Raw genomic sequence first — 20,690 nt, 5'->3', positions numbered from 1 at the left:
AAAAACAGGGGTCCCCCAATAAAATTCATATACATAAGGAAGTACTTCACACACTGCACAGTCAATCTGTTGAACTCGTTTCCAGAGGATATTGTGACGGTCAAGTTTAACTGGATTCAAAAAAGAATTAGAGAAGTTCATGAAGGGTATGTCCAATCAACAGCTATTAGCCAAGATGGTCAGGGATGCAACCCCATGTTGTGGGTGTCCCTAAACCTCTTGACAGCCAGAAGGTGGGAGTGGTCAACAAGGGATGGAATCACTAAATAATTGCCCTGTTCTGTTCGTTCCTTCTGAAGCATCTGGGCATTGGCCACTGTTAAAAAACAGGATAGTCCACTAGATCAATTAGTGGTCTGACCCAGTATGGCCATTCCGATGTTTTCTTGTCTAAGCTTTTGTGTATCCAGATTGGGTAGTTAGACATACCAGATTTGTGCAGACAAATACGGTTTTTACATATGCAAGTTTAGTCATGAAAATTCGTGTGCAAAATTTCAGGTAAGTCTTTAGAATATATTTTTGAAAGTTTGTCCCACAAGGCAGTAATTATAGCTAGTCGTGTTAAAAATCATGTGGATATATTTAAATTTGTAGATCCATAATCTATACTTTGAGGCCACTAATGAAGTGGGACTGTATTTCAAGAAGAACTATATGTTGCCTTTCTCTTATCTGAAAGATATTTTCAATACAGAATCAATAACTGATGCAACATATTTTTAATAACTTTCATCATGAGGCAACTTTTAGTATGAGGTTTATAATTCAATTTAAGCATTGTACACAATGAGCACTCTGGGGCCATGTCATTATGACCTGTTGGTTCACAACTCTGTGGCCAACCATATACAACGTAGTTGGTAATATTTTGAACATTCCTAAAACAGTTGGGTTTGGAAAATTTAAAATATATTTTTATTTGTGCATCTTTTAACTTTAGATTAAATCTGAAATATTATTGTTCTGGAGCTTTTTCTTCAATAATTACATGTTACAGTTGGCATTTGTGCATTTTCGTGGTTTATGTATCTACACTATATTCCGTTTATTTTGGTGATGTTTTTTCTTCTTTTCATTAGAGGTAATTAGCTTCAGTTAGGAAGCAGTTGTGACTAATCAGAGCCTAGATTAAAAAATCACAGCATCTCAGGAAGTGTATTATCAAATTTAGTTTGTCGTCTTTACTCTAGAAATCGTATAGAATTTAAACATTCTGTTACTTAACAATGAGAAATGATGCCTCATAATAGAGCAAAATGTTTTCACATAATGTTAGCCAGTACATTTGGATTAGCAGTGAATAATAAAATATTAAAAATACTGTATTTGGGGAAGTTGTGTGTTTGCCCGTATTTCAGTATAACTTCCTTTCAAGATAGAGAAGGAACATAAAACCTTTGTGTATTTGATCTGCTCTAATTTTAAAATGTTTTGTTTTTAAAAATGCTTTCTTTTCTTGTGCACTTAAATATACATTTGTTTAATAAATAAAATGATCAATTTTGTAATTATATTTATTTTGGCTTCTATAGTTATTAAAGTTTTAATTGCTCCCTTAAAATTATTCCACTTAGTAAGTACTTAGCAAAGTGGTGGTGTGGTCAACAATATATAATGCTTCTGCCTTTTGGTATAAACTAATGTAGGGTTCTCAAACTTCATTGCACCGCGACCCCCTTCTGACAATAAAAATTACTACACGACCCCAGGAGGGGGGGACCGAAGCCTGAGCCCACCCGAGCCCCAGCACCCCAGGCTGGGGGCCAAAGCTGAAGCTCTAGGGCTGCAGCCCTAGGCAGGCAGGGGGCCTGTAACCTGAGCCCCGCCATCCAGGGCTGAAGCCCTTGGGCTTTGGCCCTAGGCAGTGGGGCTTGGACTTCAGCCACAGGTGGTGGGGCTTGGGCTTGGGCTTCAGCCCTGGACTCCAGCAAGTCTAACAGCAGCCCATGCCCATTAAAACAGGGTTGAGACCCACTTTGGGATCCCAAACCACAGTTTGAGAACCGCTGAACTAATGTATCGCCCTCCTCCCCACTAAAAAAAAAAAATCAGGGTGGAAGAGAGGGGTGTAATACCATAATTCTCTTTAAGGGGCATTTTTTAACGGTAATGCTATTTTCAGTCTGCATGTTGAATCATACCATTCAGTTGAGAGACATGAATAAATAGTGTTCTGGAGCAAATGCCTGTAAGTTTAGAAATGCAGAGAGGTGTATAAAGTATGTGTATCTTTGAGGACTTAAACCTAAGCTTAGCAGTAATAATCAGATTTTGTAAACACAGGTGTGAGCCCCATAGTTAAGCTGACCTAACTCCCGCAGTAGATGCGGCTAGGTCAAAGGAAGGATTCTTCTGTCGACCTAGGAACTGCCGCTTGGAGAGGCGGATTAGCTACAGTGAAAAAATCCCTTCTGTTGCTGTAGGAAACGTTTACCATGTGGCATTACAGGAGCACAGCTGCAGTGCTGTAGTGTAGACAAGGTCTTAAATATATAATAACTCAATGAGATGACTAATGTGCATTAGTGTTTGCAGGATTGGGGCCTAAGTGTACAAATATCTGTTTCAAAAAACTTTGTTTCAGCAATATATTACCGTTGAGTTTTGCTGAAGCAAATAGTAGTTCTTTTCACCAGATTGCCTGAAGTCTCAGTCCAAAACCACTGAAGTGAGCGGGAGTTTGGCCATTTACTTCAATTGGAGTTGGTACAGATCTTTAGTGAGAAGTACTTTTTTCCTTACATACTTTAGAAATCTCCTTCTGGAGGAGGATGGCAGGGGTGGGAACTCAGCATTGAGATTTCGTATTTGTTTATAATATTAGGTGTGTCAAAACAGCATTTATTAAAACTTTACTTTTATATGGTTTAAGGGTCGTGTGGTGGAAAATATTTCCAAAAGGTGTGGTGGGTTCCTGAGACAGCTTAGTTTGAGAGGATGTCTTGGTGTTGGAGACTCCGCTTTGAAGTAAGTAATCTATCCACAACTTGATTTAGACATCTTTGTACAAATCTTTCTGACTTAATGTAATCACTCAATGTGAATTCCAGTTTGGGCAGAGAATAGTTAATATTTTCTTGAAATGAATTAAGTAATGAGAAGAGTGAGAGATCATTTTTAGTTTTCCCAGCTATTACTGATTTTGAATATTTTAAATGCTTAACAATGGAACATATTTCTGCTGACAAGTTGTTTGCACCTGGAAAAAAAAAAGTTTTCTGGAGTAAGTATTCAACAAATTCGTGGTGAACAGTTTATTTCTTTCCTTTTCATGACTAGTCTTAAAAGATAAACTGTGTTTTCTCAATAGAAGCCTTGTTGCTTTTAAATAGCTAAGCCATATATAGAACCAACCAAATTTTCTTTTCAACATAAAAAAAAGAGTTGGCAAGAAACAATGCATTCTTTTCAAAATGAAAAACCCATACTAGTAACAGAATTTCTTTATAAAGAGTAGGGGAAAAAACAAGAAGCAACCAATTTTTCTGTTTCAAATAGAACATGCTCTGCTTTGTAAAACAAAGTTATTGCTGGAATCAGTCAAAAATTTCCTATTTAAAATGAAAAATTATGTTGGAATCAATAAAAATATAAAACTTACAACAAAAATCATGTAGGAACAAAACAACGTCTTTTAAGGAAAAAAGCCATGTTTTATAAAAGGAAAGCTTGTTTTCCAGAGCATAAAAAGGAAAGGAAAAGACCAGTTAAACCTAACATTAATATTCTCTATGAAGATGTCTGGAAACTTTTTCAACCTTTACAACTGTTTTAAAAACTGAATAACTTTATAATTTACTAAAATATTCTCAAGAGGAAACCTTAGTTTTTCCTTATTTTTTTTTTCCAGTGAGAAGCTCTTATCCTTCTGGAATAACTTACTTTATGTCAATTACCTGCACTGTAACTTTGACATCTTAGTGTGCTTCCATTTGGATGAGCCGTGAGGCCCATAGCAGAGAAGTGAGATGGGCCATAATTTCATTTAAGAGTACTTAAATAACCTCACTGAGTCTCTTCAAATCCTGAGGCTGGTTTAGTCTTTTTTCAAATGTTGGGATTTGTTGAGAGAATCAGGTTCCCTACCATGCCCGCCCCTTCCCTGTTATGAATACTAACAGTGTTGACATTTATAACTGTTTATTTGTGGTTCAGATTACAGGCAGGTGCTGAAAAGATGTATGAGGTTATACAGATAAATTAAAGAAGTACACAGAATATTCATGAGCTCATTCAAGTAAATGATGCAAACAGGAAATAACAGAGAGTTAGATGACATGGTTTACATGCTGGTGGCCCGCGTACCCTAGTGTTTCCACAGTGACTACCATTGGTGGAGCTGCACTGGTGACTGCAACTAGTGGGAAAAGGAGTAGTCTGTATACACTCCAAGTCAGAGAAAATCCAGTAAATAGTAAGTGATCTAAGCTTTCTTTAGGGAAATAGTTAGGAAGTGCTGTTCTGTTTTCAGATCTGCTTTCTCACCCCTTTTGTTTTACCATGCTTATGTTAAAAATAATTCCCAGTCACTGAAAGAGGTGTCAGATGCATAAATATTGCTTAGTTGAGGTACCTGTATCCACACATGGGTTTTGCAGGACACAATTTTCCCAATAGGTTTACTATTCCTACAGTTTATTGCAGACTGGAGAAAATGTTGAGAGTAATCTACAGAAGTCTCGTTTGTCTCATAAATGTAAGTTTCCCTCCAGTAAATACTTAAACTTTGGAATAGCCGTTTTGACGATTCAAGTGGAAACTATCAACCATATAACTACCAGCTGTTTCTTCTCTCCCCCAACCCCCTTGTTTTCAATCCACATTGGAGAGCCAGCAACTATTACCAGCGGTGTGTGTAGTTGCATCTGTTAACCAAGGCAAAACTCCAGGCAGAGCTGTTCTTGTGTGTGTGCCTCCAACTGTGCCCATAAAATTAATAAAGTTGGAGGAAACCTAGATATAAAAATACTGTTCTCAAAGGCTGTGTAGCTGTACATTTTCTTTTCATCTGTGCAGTCTGATATTTATGTATTTCCTCCAGGTAATTAGGGTAATGTTCTATACAGGTTTTTAACACGATAGTGACAACAATCATCTTTACAATTCAGACCCAGCTGATGGTAGTACTTCATCCAGTTGCATATATTATAGTTTATGAATGACCAAAGTATAGGTCTAGGGGACCTACATGGATAATCCAGTAGCTTCAGGGCCTCATCCTGTAGACTGCTGGGCATCTTCACTTCCCTTTGACTTAGGAAGGATCGGCCCCTAATGTGACCCATTTGAGGATTCAGTAATACAACAGAAAAATGAGTGATCCTCTGCCCAGCGGCTTAACTAGAGTCAAATATCCAAATGTGGTGATACTTGCTCTCTCCTATTCCTGTTAATGTTTTGAGTTAATAGGTGTAAAGCAGGACAGATCTAGGAGACAACAGAAGTAGACTTCTCCCTAAAATCAAGTTTGAGGGAAAATGATAGGAACTACATTGGTTTTGCCAGTTAACAGAGACAAAAACTTACAAAAGAACTCTGGCAAAAGAAAGAAGCAGCCCCTGTGACAATTTGATCTGAAATTTACTTTGTGGCCCACATCTCAAGGTTGTTGGCTGTTTCTGTATTTTAGAAGAGGTTGAGGGGAGAGTGCGCTCTAGTGGCTCAATTATAACTTACTCCATATAAAATTTCATTAACTTTTTATTGCTGTTTTAGGACATTTGCACAGAACTGTAGAAACATTGAACATTTAAATCTAAACGGATGTACAAAAATTACTGACAGGTAGGTGAAAAGCTTTTTTCATGTGATAGTGAAATTTGAAAAGAGAAGTAGCTGAAGATATTTTTAGAGTGTCTGCTGTTTTGCAGCACGTGTTATAGCCTTAGCAAATTCTGTTCCAAGCTGAAACATCTGGATCTGACATCGTGTGTATCTATTACAAACAGCTCTTTGAAAGGTTTAAGGTAAGAATATTTATTCATGTTAAAAAACTATTTTGAAGAACATTTTACTGAAATCACAAATTTCTCAATATGTCTTGAAACTTAATACTATGTATCAGCCTCATATATGCACTATACCTAGCATTTCTAAAGATGTAATGTATAGTGCTTATGTGTGGTCTTTTCCCATGTCTTTTCTGTAGAGCCCTGACACAGTTCTCCATCATGAATTTGTAACACCATGTTTCATTTGGGTTTTTCACTGTTATCACCATTCTAAGGTTGGATTTAACTTTATGCATTTTTTTAAATTCTCCCAGTGAGGGTTGCAGAAATCTGGAACATTTGAATCTTTCCTGGTGTGATCAGATTACGAAGGATGGTATTGAAGCACTGGTGAAAGGGTGCAGTGGACTAAAAGCACTGTTTCTTAGAGGTTGCACACAGGTACATAACTGCTTGCGTGTCAAGATAATCCTTTAGGAGTACACTTTATATTTTGGTATTTTGAAAACCTCCCTGAATTTAGATGATGATGTTTTTGTTTTAGTGTCTTTTTGTTTTTAACACTATAAGGTGTGTACATTTGTAGTGCTTTTAACTTTTAATGTCTTTCTTGCTATTTTTTTTCATTAATACAGTTGGAAGACGAAGCACTGAAACACATTCAAAATCACTGTCGTGAACTTATAATCCTGAACTTGCAGTCATGCACAGTATGTATTTTAAGCTTTGAAAGAGTCCATTCTACTTTTATAGCACCTTTTATCTAAGGATCTCAAAATGTTTTTCAGACATTGATGAATTCAAGTCTTATGCTTTTGCATAGTTGGGACAGCACGTTTCTACAAGTCACAGAATATTTCAGTCACAGTGTTGATAAAATAGCTGAGTGGAACATGGCCTGTGCTGCCTGGAGGCCATAAACCAGCTGAATATTTCCACAGCTGAATGAAGATTTGGAACCTTTGGCTTTCCATTATTTTTAGTTGTAGATAGCTTTAGCTTTTAACTAGTAACTGGAATCAGTCAACTTCCATGGATTGTATACAATCAAAGTAACCATGCAGTCTTACTGATGTTATGTTATCCTGTTCTTCCAGGCCCCAAGCCCCAAAGTCTGTCATCTGTGGTCCATTTTTAATTGTAAGTTCTTTGGGCAGAGACCATGTCTATGAGGTGCTAAACACATTCTTGTGTGCTGGATAGTTTAAAAAAAAATATCTAGTAGCATTACAGCTGCTAGATTATGTCAGGACAGTCCTTGATAGCAGGAGAGAAAAGCATATATTCTCAACATAATGTTGCTCATTTACCTATGAATGGAAATTGCTGCTGTTTATCTAATTCAGTGCATCCCACACTGCACTGAAAATATATTTGTTTGATGGTATCATTTTATAAGCCTGATTTACTCCAATCTAACTCTGTAAGATGGGGGACGTCTCCTTTTTGCCTGAAATTTCTAATGGTTACTTTCAGAGAAGAGAACTGAAAAAAAAAAAAAAGAGAGAGAGAAACGGGAGGTGAATTGGCTCATCCGTTCTTTGGTTACAGAACTATGAAAAACTGTAGTTTTTTACTTTTGAAAAAGTTTTCTGCTGTTTATTGCAAGAGCATATCACAAAAACTACTTGGTCTGAAACCTTCAAATCTGTTTTATTCATTATTCCTCAATGAGTACTCCAGCATGGGACCATTTGTATTAAGGTTTGATGGGAAATTGTGGACTTATTAGATGCTAAAGTCTTAAATATCTTAGAACACTGCAAACATTATAAGCTATATTAGAAGTCTTGCAGTAGTTAAAAACTTTGTGAATGCAGAGCTTGTGCCTTCCATGAGATGAATGTCTAGGTTGTGACGGTGAGGCAATTTCCATTACAATCCTTACTTCTTTCAGTCTCTAACTTTCTTAAAAAACAGCAAAAACAACTTATCCATTTCTTCTTGAAGTTTTGCATGCTTATTTTCTTTAAAGGTCCAGGTTGGAAATGGAGCTTTTCTCCTTTTTTATTTGCCATATAAAGGAGGTCTGAACTTTTTTTTTCTGTTTGAATCTGATTTTGCTGCAGGACCTCTGGGAGGTCTCATAGTTGTTTATTGTGAACTCTAACATCTTAACTGAAGGGACAAGGGTATAGAAGCTTTTAACAATCTTTCTGCATCTAAAATGTTAGTCACATAATTAGATGTTACTACAACAAAACCCAAGAAGTCTGACTAAGAATCTGTCCCTCTCAGTTGCTCAGCTGCTAAACATTCAGTGTCTAAACTTTTGTGATATCACCGTTCCACTATTTCTTCAGCCTATATGGGATCTGAATTCAAACTCAAAAATAATTCAGTATTCTTTGGCAATCTGGCTTCTAAAATGGGACCCTCATAATTGATTTTTTTGTCCTCTGTAAGATTTAATGCATAGGACTATTTTTTAAGATTGGGTGGCTAATTTGACTATTTGAACTTCTGGAGTTCTGCAGAATGTAGAGATTCTTCAATTGCTGCTTGAAGAGTTGGGATAACCTTTCTAATCCAAGAGGTATGCTTCAAAGAACTTAAAAGCTTTGCATTCAAAAGCAGAATAAATAAAATTTATAAAACTAAATTTGATTGAATGAATATGCATTCACCACAAGTGTTTAGAAGCTTCATGGAATAGTTTCTAAGCTTCATAAATCAAATATCTTTAGTTCAAGTAGCATAATACATCCGCAGAGATTGTAAACCTCAGTAAGACAAATATTCTGATTCAAGGAATTAAGAAGCTTCACAAAACAATGGGCCAGATCCTGGGATGTGGCTAGCCTACATGGAGCACCAGTTTGGGGGCCTTACCTGGTCTTGATGTAGCTCTGTGCAGGCTGGTCCCTCAGCAACTGTTAGACTAGCTCAGTGGTCTCCAACCTTTCTACTCACAAGATCACTTTTTGAATTTAAGTGCAACCCAGGATCTACCCCGCCCCTTCCCTGAGGCCCTGCCCCACTCACTCCATCCTTTCCCTCTCCGTCACTCACTCTCCCCCCACCCTCACTCACTCAGTGGGCTGGGGCAGGGGGTTGGGGTTCAGGAGGGGGTGTGGGCTCTGCCCTGGGGTCAAGGGGTTCGGCATGTGGGAGGGGGCTCCAGACTGAGCCTGGGGCAGGGGGTTGGTGTGCAGGAGGGGATGAGGGGTGCAAGCTCTGGGAAGGAGTTTGGATTCAGGAAGAGGTACATGGCTCTGCACGCTGCCCCTCTCTGCAGGCACCATCCCCGCAGCTCCCATTGCTCATAGTTCCCCGTTCACGGCCAGTGGGAGCTGCGGGGGTGGTGCTTGCAGGCAGGAACAGCACACAGATTCCCCTGTCCCCTCTCTCCCCCGGGGCCGCAAGGGAGTGGGGCTGGGGCAGGCAGGGAGCCTGCCGTAGTGACAGCTCCGCTGCACTGCCGGACTTTTAGTGGCCAGAGATCGTGATTGACTGGGAGAGTCTCCAGGATGTACCAGTCGATTGTGATCGACTGGTTGGTGACAACTGGACTAGTCTGAATTCTGTGCTAACTTACACTAGGTTACAACAGCCACAGGGGGCCCCAAAGTGCTGCTGAAGATCCAGTGTAGTGCATGACATTCCATGCCCGCTCATCTTCTCTGCTGTATTAGTACTTGAAAGTATGAGTTTTATAAGAGCCCCTACGTTGACTCTGTCACTGGAAGATTACCTTTACAGTAGGGTAATTCTCCGTAAGCTGGTTGTCAATTTTGGGGCATATTGGACTGATGGTTTTGCACTGCTTTGAAGAATCTGGCTCAATAGCTTACTGCTATGAAGCATGTTCTCAGAGGTACTGGTGCAGCCTGTTGCTTACATGGTTCACAGGTTAGCACTATGGAGCTTACTAAACTCAGAAGTGCGATCCATCCCTAACAAGATTTGCAGGTTCATTTTTGTGGTTCTTGGAAGTTAGCATGGCATTGACTTGGTAATAAAGTGAACTGGCATTGCCCATGGAGATTATTATTATACCTCATATTCAAGAGGTATTGTATTCAGAATTTATATGGTCTGTGGATTGCAAACATCTTTATGAGCACTGTGGATTTAATTATGCTCTTTCATGAAAAGGAACTAGGTGCTGTGAAATCTTGGATAATTTCAGAGAGAGGGGGTTTGGTTTACAAATTAATGTAGGATTTAATGTATCCTTCTCCAGTGGTCACCGAGTCAAGTTCAATTATCTTCTTACTACTGTCACAATAATATCATTTTCAAAGACAAAAATAAGAAAAATTCTAGATCGTTGGCGCCAAGTAAAATAGTAGGAGCCATTCAGTCAAGAATTTAAGATATACGCTCTTGCCACAATGCCAGAAGGTGCAGGACCAATATTAAGTCTAAAATGGTTCAATATGTCTATCAAATTAAAATGGTTCAAGATGGAAACTCTAAAATCTATTCTCCTGTCTGTGGATCCAGGGGGATTTACATCAGGTGTAGCTATGAGGTGTACCTGTTTTTTAATCTGCTAGTATTCTGGAATCATGAAAACTGCTTCAGGTTTTCAGATGGGAAAATATAGTATATTACCAATGCATATCTTTCTGGGCTGTGCTAATCTAAGTTCCAAGACTGTTTTTTGGGGTGTTTTTGGTTTTGGGGTTTTTTTTTGCTACCTAAAGTAATGTTTGTGGTAGTGGTTAGCTTCAGAAATAAGGTCATATAAACATATCTAGATGATAGGCTCATAAAAACAATAAACACAGTCATCTCAAAAGGCAGGAGAAATCACTGTTTTCATCACATGGGAATGACAATCAAAAGAGGAATGAGCTTGTATTAACACAAAGGATAATTTATTTGGAAGATGTTAAGTTACCAAAGTAGGAAAAACACTTCTTTTAGACAGGAGGATCCAGAAGAACTGACACAATTCATCTTGTTTCTAAATATTATAATCTTTCATTGTGTCCTAGAAGACTATTCATATCATGCATGCAACTAGTATTGAGGAGCTGTTTTCAATTATGCCTGTTTCAGAAAATGACCATGCAAATTCAACAGCAGGCAATTCAGAACATAAGTTAGTTCTCTCTATCAGAGTGGCTAAACCAGAACACTATGATGAAAGATTAACTCAAAGGACAGGGAAATGAGAGGTCTAGGTTCTTTTCCTGGGTCTGCTGCAGGCTTCCTGGGTAATTTGGGGCAAATCTCTGTATTTCAACATACCTTCTGTAAAATGGGGATAAGGAATAGCTGCTGACCTGTAATTCTGTTTCTTTGAAGATACCATACTATAGGATTCCCACTCTTGGGTTTTGCATCCCCAGTGCAAGACAAGTGGTAATCACTGTTAGTTTTTGGCAGTCTGTGGCATTGGGCATGAGCCCCTCCCTCATCTTTCATTCTAACTGCTAGTGCCTCAACTCCCTCTAGACATTTCTTAGTTAATCCCTAAATTTGTGGGAAGGAAAAGCTCCCCTAAAAATACAAACTGCATGTGATGGTAAATTAAAATATTTACCATATGAAAACCATGCCAAGGATGGGAGAAAACCTAGCTTCACACTGCCTTAGAACAGAATCTCAAATCTACAAAAAGATGTGGGTGAGCAGGAATCCTATGTGGTGGTTGTCTCAAAGAAGCAGTGTGTGCTTTCCTGGTGTGTGATTTCCTGCTGATGTTTTGTGGATGAAAATAGACAACTTATCATGGTTGCACACTGTTGATCTGATGTCATATTGCATGGCTCTATTTTTATTCCTAGACAAATTACTTGATAGCAGGATAAACTTCAACCTTTTTTATTTGTTGCAGCAAATTTCAGATGAAGGCATTGTAAAAATTTGTAGAGGATGCCACAGACTTCAGTCACTGTGTGTTTCTGGTTGTAGCAACCTTACAGATGCTTCTCTCACAGCCCTTGGTCTAAACTGTCCGAGATTGAAGTGAGTATGTCACAATTTTTGTATTCCTCATTGGCCTGATCCTGGGAGATTAAGTTTCTCCTATGAAATTCTGAGCACCTTCAACTTCCATTGATTTCCATTGGAGTTAAGGGTGTTCAGCATCAGGGCAAAACCCCAACCCCTGCATATCATGTGAAAAGAGGAAAAAGAATTAAGTCACAGTTACTAACTGACTCTATATTACTTCATAGATATATACAAAGGATCCTCAGCTGCTGTGAGTTGTCATATGACAATTTCCATGAGCTGAGGATCTGTCCAATAGATACTACATTTTATGGCTCGGTATCTTCTTCTTTTGCCTTACAAATAGTACTGTAAATCATACCTGAAATACTTAACTAGAACTACACTAAGGTGACATTTTAGGTGTGTTTTGCCATTAGTATGCTATGCTGCCCAGCACTGTTAGACTTAAATGCACAATGGGCTAAATTGTCATCTATACCCAGTATCTGATGGGCACAGCTGAGGTGGGGTGGCTCAAAATGAAGCTAGTTGCAACTCCCTGATCCTCTGTCTTGTTCTTTCCTGGCACTAGTGTACTTAGAACAGCCTTTAGGTCCAATATGCCAGCCAAGAATAGCTACAGTATAGTAGCACTTGGGCTACACCTCTCCCTCCTTCAGATTGTAATGCCCTTACGCTGAGGGTTGCAGTGGGAATGGCACAGGTGTTGGCCGTGCCTGCCCTAAAGCCAGCTGGTGATTCTCCCACAATGGGACAATGCTCAGCTCTAGAGATGTTTTTGCTTTTGGCCCCTTTACACCACCAGAGCAACACAGAGGGTCTGGAACAAGGAAAATAATCTGGTTCAGTATATCTGAATTTATCTTCATAATGTTATTACTATAAGTAAATTATCTGCCAATTCAGAAATAATATAAATTTGCTGTTAACTTTTTATGTTATAGTGGTATTAGCTGCACTTTGCCCACTATATGAACCAAAATAATTTCATGTAACTCTTAATGCTAAGGAAACTTTCTCTAAAGGGTAAGTATTCACTATAGTTTCCTTTCCTTGGGTTCCCTACTTTTCTTAAAGTGATAAATGGTATTAAGAGTAATCTCAAGCCACAAACCTCTATGTGCATGTTAGGTGCTGCAATTATGGGCAGTTCCAACATAGATTTTATTTCACGAACCACGAAAATGCAGCCGTCTCAGGAGTGAAATATAGCTATTTGATAGTGTATGGTAACACTGCACAGTTAATCCTCATTTCTCAATATTTTGAAGAATCTGTTTAACACAGAAATGGATATCTGCCTCCACCCTAGTCATGAAGAAGATTTCTGTTATGGGGCAACTCAAAAGGAAAATATCTTACACTTTTAATTAAAGGTTGATTTTTTAATACAAAAATATTAAGCTTCTTAAGATGAAGTTAAAACCTTAATTATGACAGAAACAGATTCAAGAGTCATAACAGTTCTTAGGGATGCTGACCAATTAAACTTTAATTGTGGACCATTAAGGAAAATATATATATCAGTAAACTTTGTATCAAAAAGAATTCTGACAAACTATATTTGGATGCCAGTATTGTGTGTAATTACCATGCACATTCTGCCAAGTTCATTTTTAACCTGATCGGTAGGAAAAAAAAAGAGCTTTTGTTTAATTTACAAAGACTCTCCTCAAGTCAATGTCTGTATCTGATCCAAATTTGACTGCTTATGCAAATAGCTATGAGTGCTTATGCATGCTCTTGCTTCAGTCATAAGAGTATTTTCAAACTGGTTTGTCACACTCCTTAAAAAATCTAAACCCATTGCCACTAGTTAGGACAAATCTGAGTCTCTCTCTCTCTAACTGATGTCAGAAAAATATAGGTACTTTGAAATCATTCCTGGCTCACTTTCTAAGGCAAAGAAAGAGGCCTAAAATACCTATCAGTCCCACACTCCTCCTTTCAAGGGAAAGACAACTCTCATGAGAAATCTCTCAAGAAAAATGTAAGGAAGCATCTAACGTGGGGCACCATAAAATGTACTGCTAGCTAAGCAAGCTTGATTTACTATCCTGTAGCTTGTTAGTCTCCCTCAGTGCCACAAGGGGACAGGCTTCAGCCATTTCTCATACAGTAACAAGATATTAGCAAGGAAAATGAATCTGACAAAATGAACCCCATAGATCCATCTCTCATCCAAAGTAAGGATAATGCAAATTGCCATAGACTGAGCTTCAAGACTATGTACTAAAATTGTACTGTATTAAAATGTTCATGTTGGGGAATCAACTGGAGATACAACTCCCTTCTTCTTTGTACCTCCTAAATGACATCTTTTCAAGAACTAGAAAACCTGCAGAAACTTTCTAACTCTCTTCCCAAAATTGGATCAGCTGATCTACTCACTGGCCAATTTAGGGGCAGGCCTTATAAGAATATTTGCTATCCAGAGATCAGTCTTACAACTCCGCATGCTGTTCCCAGGCTTTCTGCAGAATTACCATTTGTTAGTGCTCCCCTCTCCCCACTGTGTGGATCTCGTCTCTGGCACATGACAGATCAGATGTTAGAAGTTCAAAGCTCCACCTTACCAGCTGGTGCCACATAACTTCCTGCCCAATCCAGTGGCCAATAACTTCTAGCCAGTTTCCTTTCTTTCCATATAATGGTTCAGAGCTCCATTGAGCAGCTGCTCTATATTTAGTGCTTACCTGGTTAGATATCCTTTTCCACATCTCTTCCCTCAGCTAAGTGCTGATATTCAATTTTTTTGTATTTTTTTTCTATTTTCTTTTAAAGAAAATGTTGGTATTTGTCTAAGTTCAGCTGGTTTGCTGATGTGACCCTGCACTAGTCTTCCATAATGCCTTTGTTTGGCTTGGCTTATCCAAGGTGACAGTTCAGGTTATTGTTAGTGGGTTTTTTCCCTCCAGTTCAAGTTGTCTTAACAGGAATGGAGAAACTCCACACTGACTTCCAGAGATGCCTCAACAGACAAAATGCCTGCCAACAGTGAACATGTCTGGTCTTTGTACTGCCTGAGGGATGATCATGACTTGCATGAGGTGTGGGATCTGCTGTAGGTTATCACTTTGAGCCATCAGATCCTCTGACAAGTGCTCTGGTCTCTGTAACCGGGCTCGGGCTCAGACTCACCGGCAGCGCCTCCTGCTGGTCATCTCAGGGAATTAACATTCCAGCCTCCGGAGCGCCCTTTTCAGGCCGGTGTCTCACCACCACTGCTGGCCCCCATGTCCCTCTCAGGACCCCGGTGCCCCCTTACCTGCTGCCCCCTGGCAGTACCCCCACAGTTCTGGGTCTCCCCCTCCCAGGGGAATCCCCTCCACTATCCCCATCTTGCCTCAGTCTTAGGCTACTGCCAGTCACCAACTAGCCCCTGCTTCCTGGGGCAGACTGCAGTATAAGCCACTCATCACAGGCGAGGGGTTTGGACCTGCTGCCTCTGCCTACCTGTGGCTGCCCTTGCAACTCCCTAATAGGTACCTAATAGGCCTTCCCAGGCCTGCAGCCTGGGGCTTTCCTAGGCCAGAGCTCCCCGGCTCCCTTGGCCTTTCCCCAGCCCTGCTCCAAACTAGGTCCTCTATTCAGGTCTCTGCAGCCAGGTCCCTCCCTCTCAGGGCTAGAGAGGGAGTTCCTCTGCTCCTGGCTTCCCTGACTTTTATAAGGCCCGCTGGTCCATTTGGGGCGTGGCACCCAGCTACGGCTGCTCTGCCAATCAGCCCAGCTTTTCCCCTGCCCCAGCCTTCTCCCAGGGCTGTTTTAGGCCCTTCCAGGCAGGAGCGGGTGGCCACCCCGCTACAGTCTCCTTCAGGGTTCCCCAGATGTCTGAAACTAGTTTGGTTTGTAAAGTCTGATGGAAGAAATTCTCAAGGAGAGCAGAGTTGAGTGTGACTGCATACAAGACTGGTACATCAAAGCAGAGCTATGATGAGCTGAAGGGCCCTGGTGGTGATTAACTCCAGTTCAGAGACTGAGGCATTGAAGCATCTTGGAAGCAGAGATAGAGTCATATGTCTTGGTGGGGAGGCACATTTAAATCCGCTTGATGCCTGTGTGCCAGGATGTCCTGGATCTCAGCTCTTTCCAGCTCCTCTCTGTTTGCAATTAATCTAGTTGCTGGGACCACCTCAAGAGGCTGGGAACAAAAATGTACTATGGTGATTAAACTCAGATCATGATTGCCAGTGCCTTGCTTCTTATTCACCCTCTTAGCATCTTATTTCTCTCTCTACTTTAGGAAAGAGTAAGGAATCCAATGAATCAGAAAGGTGCTTTGGCAATGCATGCACCCTCTCTTGAGGAGAAAGGGAAGAAAACAGTTAAAGTATTACCAACTCTGCAATACTTCTAAGTAGAAAATATCCTATGTACTTAATAGAGTAAAATCAGCATTCAATGATCTACTATACTTTAGCTGAAAAGGGGGGAATAGTTTGTGTTTCCTGTTCAACTGCATATGACAATGGCAGGTGTAGCCATATAGTGCTCTCTCTCACACACTTAGACCTTTCATTAACGGTTGTTAACCACCTATGATGAGCTGCTCAAGATCACAGAACATGGACTTAACAAGCCTATAAAGGATTGCTCATGGATGTTCAATATAGCCCTTTTGAGAGAAGAGGGTTCCTGTATTACAGAGAGTATTTACTCAGTGACCCTACACTGGGTAGACTTGGGAAGGAGATGAGATTCTGAGGCATTTCTGAGTAGTGCTTTATGGTTAGCACTTTGAAACACACAACTACTTAAACCTTACCTGTGTAAGGATTATTTAGAATGATCTCAGTCAAGAATTGTATTAATCATAAATGCATTCTGACACACACGTGACATTAGGCAGCCTTCAGTGATAGCTCTACTCTTACAAGGCAGTCATGGCTGCTCCCTATGCACTGCTATTCAGGTGTCATGAATGAATTAAAATTTCATCTATAATATTTATTTCCAAGTTGAGTTACAACTCTTTCCTCCCTCTGGTTTGTCTTACATAGCTTGGAATCTCTCACTGTGTCTGTCTGTCCTGGTTTTTCTTCTTCGATTTCCTTAGCAGAGGTACCTCACTTTACCTCTGTAGTTTCCAAAGAGTATGACTATTCTGAGGATGCTTACCTTGGAAGAAAGAGAAAATTACTTAACTGTAATTGTAGTTTCCTAAAAACAGTGTCCTCAGATCTTCACCAAGAGTGCACCATAACTCAGTTCCAGTATCTATGTATCTGTCACACACCATTGCCAGTTAAGATGGCCACTCACCTGCATCCCCCTCCAAAACTAGTCACAGTATAAAGAAATAAACAGAGAAAATGTCAGCCACTGCCTAGAAAGGATTTCACTAGACCGCCGCATCAAATCTGGTGCAATCAGCAAAACAGACCAACACCAGAACCTCACTCACCCTCATGCTTATCAGTGCAATGTCTGTGATCAGTATGCCCCAGTATTATTGCCCAACCTAGTCTGCATCATGGCTCCCTAGCTGAATGACACAGTAGGACAGCTGTTAGCTCACCTCTCCACACCCCGTCATTAGATCCAGGGACAACAAATCTGAAGGTGGAATTGCCATTCTTTTCCTTTCTCACCCACTGCTGCCCGTGCGCCAGTGTTCAGTGCTTTTCAACCAGATGTGTAGCAAGTAAGTTGCGTGATTGCTCTTTCTTTTTAAAGCATATCCCATCACTTTGCATGTTTTTATGTTATGGAGCATTAGAGAAGAGGTTTGCAGGGTTGGTGAGAGGCAGAGGTAACACACATAATTAGAATTGAAAAAAAAGATAAGTGGTATGCAGACAAAGAAAGGGATAACACATGGGTGATCCTAAAACATGTTTCCCCTTATGCTTGACATTCTAAATAATTTTTGCACCAGTTATGTGTTTGCTCTATCCAGGCTTTCATTAAGGATTGCTAATCACCTATGATGAGCTGCTCAAAACTACAGAAGAGGAGGTTATTTACTGTAACTGGAGCTTTCTTTGAGATGTGTGGTCCCTATTTGGATTCCAAACGTTGGTGTGCGTGTGCCCTGTGCTGGAGCCGGAACAGTTTTTTTAGTAGTGTCCATTAACCCACAAGCACATTGTCCGCAAGCTCGCATCCGAGGCTATAAGAGGCCATGTGGGTTGCTGCTGCTCCAGTATCCCTCTTACCGGTAAGCAAAGTAGGCCATAGCAGAGGCAATGGAGGGTGGGTATTGGAAGCCAAATAGGCCCGACATCTCAAGTTGGAGAAGGTAGTCCAGGAGGATAGGAATGGAGATGGAGTCTAGTGGCTGATGTTGTCAGCGTGCCCATGTGGTGAAACACTTCTGTTTCACCTGATAGCAGACCCTGGTGGGTGGCTTCCTGCTGTGCTTGAGAATGTCATGCACTGGGGTGGAGCATGCTCTGTTTGCTTGCGAGCTCCATCCAAATACCGTGGGATGGACCAGGCTCAGGTTGCGATGTCAGAGTCGGCCTAGCGTCTGTGTGAGGAGATCTGGGTGAGGGCAGAGGTGGATCCGGTGATGAGCAGAGAGGTGGAGGAGGTCCATGAACCAATCTTGGCAAGGCCAAAAGAGGACTATCTGTATGAACATCACTTGTTCCCATCGAATCTTGTGCAGGAGGGGAATGGGTAGAAAGGCATAGTGGACTTCACTGGGGGGCAGGAGAAAGTCATTGCCCTGTGAGTCTATCCCAAGTGTTGCTCTGGAACAAAAGAGGGGGACGTTTTGGTTCCTGTTGGTCACAAACAGGTCCCGACGCCAGGTGCCCCAGCAGTGGAATTCTGAGCATAGTGTGGGATTGTGTAGTTCCCACTCGTGGTTAGCATAGAAGGACCTGCTGAGCATGACCTGCCGAGCATGTCCGCAAGGGAGTTGCTGGCGCCTGGAAAGTACATGTCCTGTATCATGACATTTTATCTGATACATCAGTTCCAGAGTTGGATGGCCTCCACACACAGAGGGGGCAATCTGGCACTGCCTTGCTTGTTGATATATAAAATTGCCACCATGTTGTCGGATAGCAGTTGAATGTGATGTGATTGTGTAAGAGGAAGGAATGCCTGACAGGCAAAATGGACAGCTCACAAAACCAGGATGTTGATATGCATCCTGGCCACTCTTAGTGTCCAGAGGCCCTGGGCCGTATGAGCATCCAGGTGGGCACCCCAACCTGTAAGGGGGTGTCCATAGTTAGAGTGGTGCAGGAGGCAGGAGGTGTAACAGGGTGCCTATCAGTACCTTGGGCAAGTCAGTCTGCCAGGTGAGGGAGGCCAGGATGAAACAGAGGAGAGGGACGGACTTGTCCAAGGGGTCTGTCTGCGGTTTGTAGGTTGATCTGATCTATAGTTGAAGGCAGTGCATATGGAGGTGGGCATAGGGAATTATAGAGGTGCAGGCTGCCATGTGATCGAGGAGAGAGAGGCATTCGTGGATGCAGGTGTGTGGTTTGTGGCGTAAAGTGATGCGAGAAGTAAAGATGGTAAACCGATCTGCCAGGAGGAAAGCCTGGCCCACCAGAGTGTCCAGGCATGCCCCAATAAATAAATAAATATCGCAAAGAGTCTGGATAGCTCAGAGGAGGTGGTTGCCTCAATGATCTACTATACTTTAGCTGAAAAGGGGGGAATAGTTTGTGTTTCCTGTTCAACTGCATATGACAATGGCAGGTGTAGCCATACAGTGCTCTCTCTCACACACTTAGACCTTTCATTAATGGTTGTTAACCACCTATACCACCTAACCACCTGGCCAGTAGGAGCCAGTTGTCTAGGCAGGGAAACCCGGAGTGGCGGAGGCATAGCATGTGGGCTGTGACAATGGGGAAGACTTTTGTGAATACATATGGATTGGTGGTGATACCGAAGGGAAGGTCATGGAACTGACAGTGGGAGTGACCAACCATAAAGTGGAGAAACTTCCAATGAGAAGGGCATCTGCTTCCTCTCAGAGAAGATCTCCACAGCCAGCGGGGGGGAGGGGAAAGAGGAATTCTATAGAGTACCCCTGGTGAATGATGTCCAGTACCCAGTGGTCTGTGATGGTCTTGCCCCAATTGTGGGGAAAGAGGGCAAGACGGAGGGGTAGGGAGACATTTACGGATCTTGGTGAGAGTGTCAAAATTGTTGCTTAGACTGACATAGCAGGAGGGTTGAGAGAGCAGAGGTTGTAGTGGCAGAGTAATGGGGCTATTGAGCATGCTGCTGATGTCATGATAGCACTTGTTGTCTTTGGAAGTAGAGAGGGAAGAGTCTGGGGTGTAAATGCCAAATGACTGCAGAGGGGCATGAGAGCCTTTGAGTGAGTGCAGGGACTCTTCCGTCCTGTCACTAAAAAGTTTCTGGTTATTGAAGGGGAGGTCCTCAAGAGAGGTCTGGACAATTGGAGCAAGGATTCATGTCGGAGTATGACTCCGGTCACCAGGGAGCGTGAGGTGATGTCAGCAGCATCACCCACTGCCTGGAGGCTCACCTTAGTAACCAGTTTGCCCTCATCAAATAGTGTCTGGAACTCATGTTGTTTGTCTGGCAGAAGAAAACCCTGAAACTATGAAAGTTTGGAGTACGTGAGAAAGTTGTACTTTGCCAACATGGCCTCGTAATTGGTGATGCAGGACTGGTCCAGCTTCTTCGCCGCTCTGTCTGGGGTTTTGTGAGTGTGTGTAAGGGTGGACTTCAGGTGTTGTTGGTGAGTGCATTCCATCGCCACGTGAACCGCCAGTGAGTTGGGGGTGGGTGAGTGAAAAGGAAGTCTGTTCCTTTCGATGAGACGAAGTAGCATCACTCTGCTGCTTAAAGGAGTAGGGTGTATACCAGTGTATGCCAGACCAA

The 20,690-nt window shown here is 41.4% G+C and overlaps 1 protein-coding gene across 5 annotated transcripts in view; it reads left to right on the top strand.

Moving 5' to 3' along the window:
- Positions 1-20,690, top strand: part of FBXL2 (F-box and leucine rich repeat protein 2) — a 156,264-nt gene that overhangs the window by 79,497 nt on the left and 56,077 nt on the right. For 4 of the 5 annotated variants that reach the window (XR_012667161.1, XR_012667162.1, XM_048838953.2 and 1 more), the window contains 6 exons: positions 2,876-2,970; positions 5,719-5,787; positions 5,874-5,969; positions 6,269-6,395; positions 6,590-6,664; positions 11,746-11,876. Coding sequence is in view for 3 of the 5 variants with exons in the window: in XM_048838953.2 (XP_048694910.1) it covers positions 2,876-2,970; positions 5,719-5,787; positions 5,874-5,969; positions 6,269-6,395; positions 6,590-6,664; positions 11,746-11,876 (593 nt within the window). In the remaining 2 variants the exon portion in view is untranslated. The remainder of the gene's footprint in view (positions 1-2,875; positions 2,971-5,718; positions 5,788-5,873; positions 5,970-6,268; positions 6,396-6,589; positions 6,665-11,745; positions 11,877-20,690) is intronic. The other variant, XM_075125663.1, reaches the window with a different exon arrangement.

The sequence above is a fragment of the Caretta caretta genome, chromosome 2 (genome assembly GCF_965140235.1).
Source record: "Caretta caretta isolate rCarCar2 chromosome 2, rCarCar1.hap1, whole genome shotgun sequence".
NCBI lineage: Eukaryota > Metazoa > Chordata > Testudines > Cheloniidae > Caretta > Caretta caretta.
This window is presented reverse-complemented; position numbering and strand designations above follow the sequence as displayed.